This window comes from Anopheles bellator, unplaced genomic scaffold (genome assembly GCF_943735745.2).
Source record: "Anopheles bellator unplaced genomic scaffold, idAnoBellAS_SP24_06.2 scaffold01761_ctg1, whole genome shotgun sequence".
Lineage (NCBI taxonomy): Eukaryota > Metazoa > Arthropoda > Insecta > Diptera > Culicidae > Anopheles > Anopheles bellator.
In genome coordinates this window covers 1-2,048 of record NW_026685883.1, presented here as the reverse complement: position 1 = coordinate 2,048, position 2,048 = coordinate 1, and the positions used below count along the sequence as shown (strand labels likewise).

At 47.3% G+C, this 2,048-nt stretch overlaps 1 protein-coding gene across 1 annotated transcript; it reads right to left on the bottom strand.

The window, feature by feature from the left end:
* Positions 1 to 4: 4 nt before the first annotated feature.
* On the bottom strand, positions 5 to 2,048 carry LOC131214656 (maternal protein exuperantia-like; the record flags this gene model as incomplete). The annotated part of the gene is made up of 5 exons (XM_058208993.1): positions 1,985 to 2,048; positions 1,149 to 1,897; positions 652 to 1,039; positions 335 to 570; positions 5 to 274 (listed from the first exon to the last, which is right to left on the bottom strand). Coding segments are annotated over exons 2-5 (1,630 nt in total), but the record flags the coding sequence as incomplete, so codon positions are not given.

Below are 2,048 nucleotides of genomic sequence, written 5' to 3'. Positions count from 1 at the left end.
TTGTTCTGATGGTTTCCTGAACGACGACGTCGCATGTGGCGCGAACGGAACCGTTTTCCCGGAGATCCTTCGTTTCGCATGCCCGCTTCAGGGGAAGATTGGTTGTTGTAGTACTGCTGCTGTTTTTGCTGCTTTCCCACATTGTTGTTGATGTTGTTGTGATAGAAATTATTCTGGTTATGAGTAGGTTTGCGGTTTTCCTTGCTGACGTGAGCGTTGTTTGTATTCTGGGGTTTCGGTACGTTTCCATTCTTGTTGGAGAAGAAAGGACGTCCTGGGAAACGAGAAATATGAAAATATTAACTGTTCCCTTCCGTTACAACTGTAAGCTTACCTCTATTTGTATTATGCTTATTGCGTTTTACGATGGGCTGGAACGCCTGCTTGTCCGGATCGTAGTGGCAATCGAGCAGTTCCAGAAGCTCAGTACGCTCCTCTTCCTTTAACTCAGCAATGCTATTGATGATAGATTCCAAACCCTCACGCTTGCTTTCCTGCCAAACTTGACGAAGAGATTCGTAATCATGGCCAGTTTCTGCTACTACTCGTCTATACGTTACAGCCTTTACCCTGCAATAGAAAGCGCACGACGATCAGCAGTGGACACTTAAGGATGAGCACTAGGTAAACTTCTAGAAATAAATTACTTACCGATGGTAGATTGTCGTCTTAAAGTAGAGCAAAAATACTGGACGCAATGAGTTCTGACGCACCAGGATCTTCTCTTGTTCATCAAGCTCGGATATTTCGTTAGAAATCGGGGAAGCCAGCTCGCACAACACTTCGCACATCTTCTCTCGCTCTTCTTCAGTAAGCGCCTTACAACACTCCGTTGCTGCGGCGGTTGAGGACGTGGCATCGTCGGCCTTCACATCTTTATTCTCGGCATTGGATTGCTCGGAACATACTTCTCCCTTCTCGGAGCCAGCCGTAGCCCCACTCGCAATAGTAGAAGTAGTTTCTTCAACCGATGTCGAGCAACTTTGATCAGTTTCCGCCGGAGAAGCAGCTGAGATTTGCTCAGTATTTTCCTTCGGTTCTGTAGAAAAATAGAACACATTTAAGCAAGCTGTAATCATGTTCATCATGGCAACCGCCATTACTTCGAAAAGGGTGATTTAAAAATGGCGAATGCGCCATTTACTTACTGGTTGCCAAGCGTCTCGAAATTTCGAACGCCATCTTTGCTCGATAAGTAGCATTGCCCTCGAAGCCATCGCGAGCGTTATCGTTCTCGTCCAGAACAATCTTTGCCAACTGGCGGATTGTTAAGTACTTGATCGTCTTACTGCATCGTTCTTCTGCCAGCCTGAAACCGTTCGCAAACGACTTGACCGACTGCGTGAAGCGATCAAGTAGCTTGTACTTTTTCAGCGCCTCGATGACCATGTATGGCACGAATTTGCGCTGCTCGTGATAGACTAGCACAATTCCGTCGGATCCTTCGTCCTCTCGGAGGCGTTCCTCCAGCCAGTCCAAAAATTCGTTCAAAGCCGCAATTTCCATCTTAGTCTTCATGACACGGTAAGTCTGCATGCTCTTCAGCATACGGAAGAAACCGACCGTGATCACGCGAACCTGATGCCGCTGGCGGGCGGCCGGATTCAGATTCATGAGCGGCATAATGTACTGCGCGTACTGACGCTCCGGAGTGAAGGCCGAGATCTGGACGATCTCATCGATAAGTCTACGACCCGTCGTATCTATATCGATGCCAATCAGCGTGTACTTGCCGTACGGTAGCGGGTTGGTGTTGATCGCCAAATCGGTTTTATCAAATTTGGAGGACAGCACTCCGGCCGGCGTATCGCACTCGTCGAAGCTGCTATCGTCATATTGTTGCTCCTCGACCTGCTCTTTCGATTCCTCCAAACCAACTCCCATTGTGTAGCCAAAACTGGACACAGAAAATTAGGGAGGAATTCAGCTTGACGCAACCGCTTGCACAGGATTTTTTTATATCCAAAGGTCAGTTGGAACTTACCTTAGTCTGCTTCCACTTCACAAATTAAGAAGAAATATTTTATGCACTATTAGCACCAGGGTTT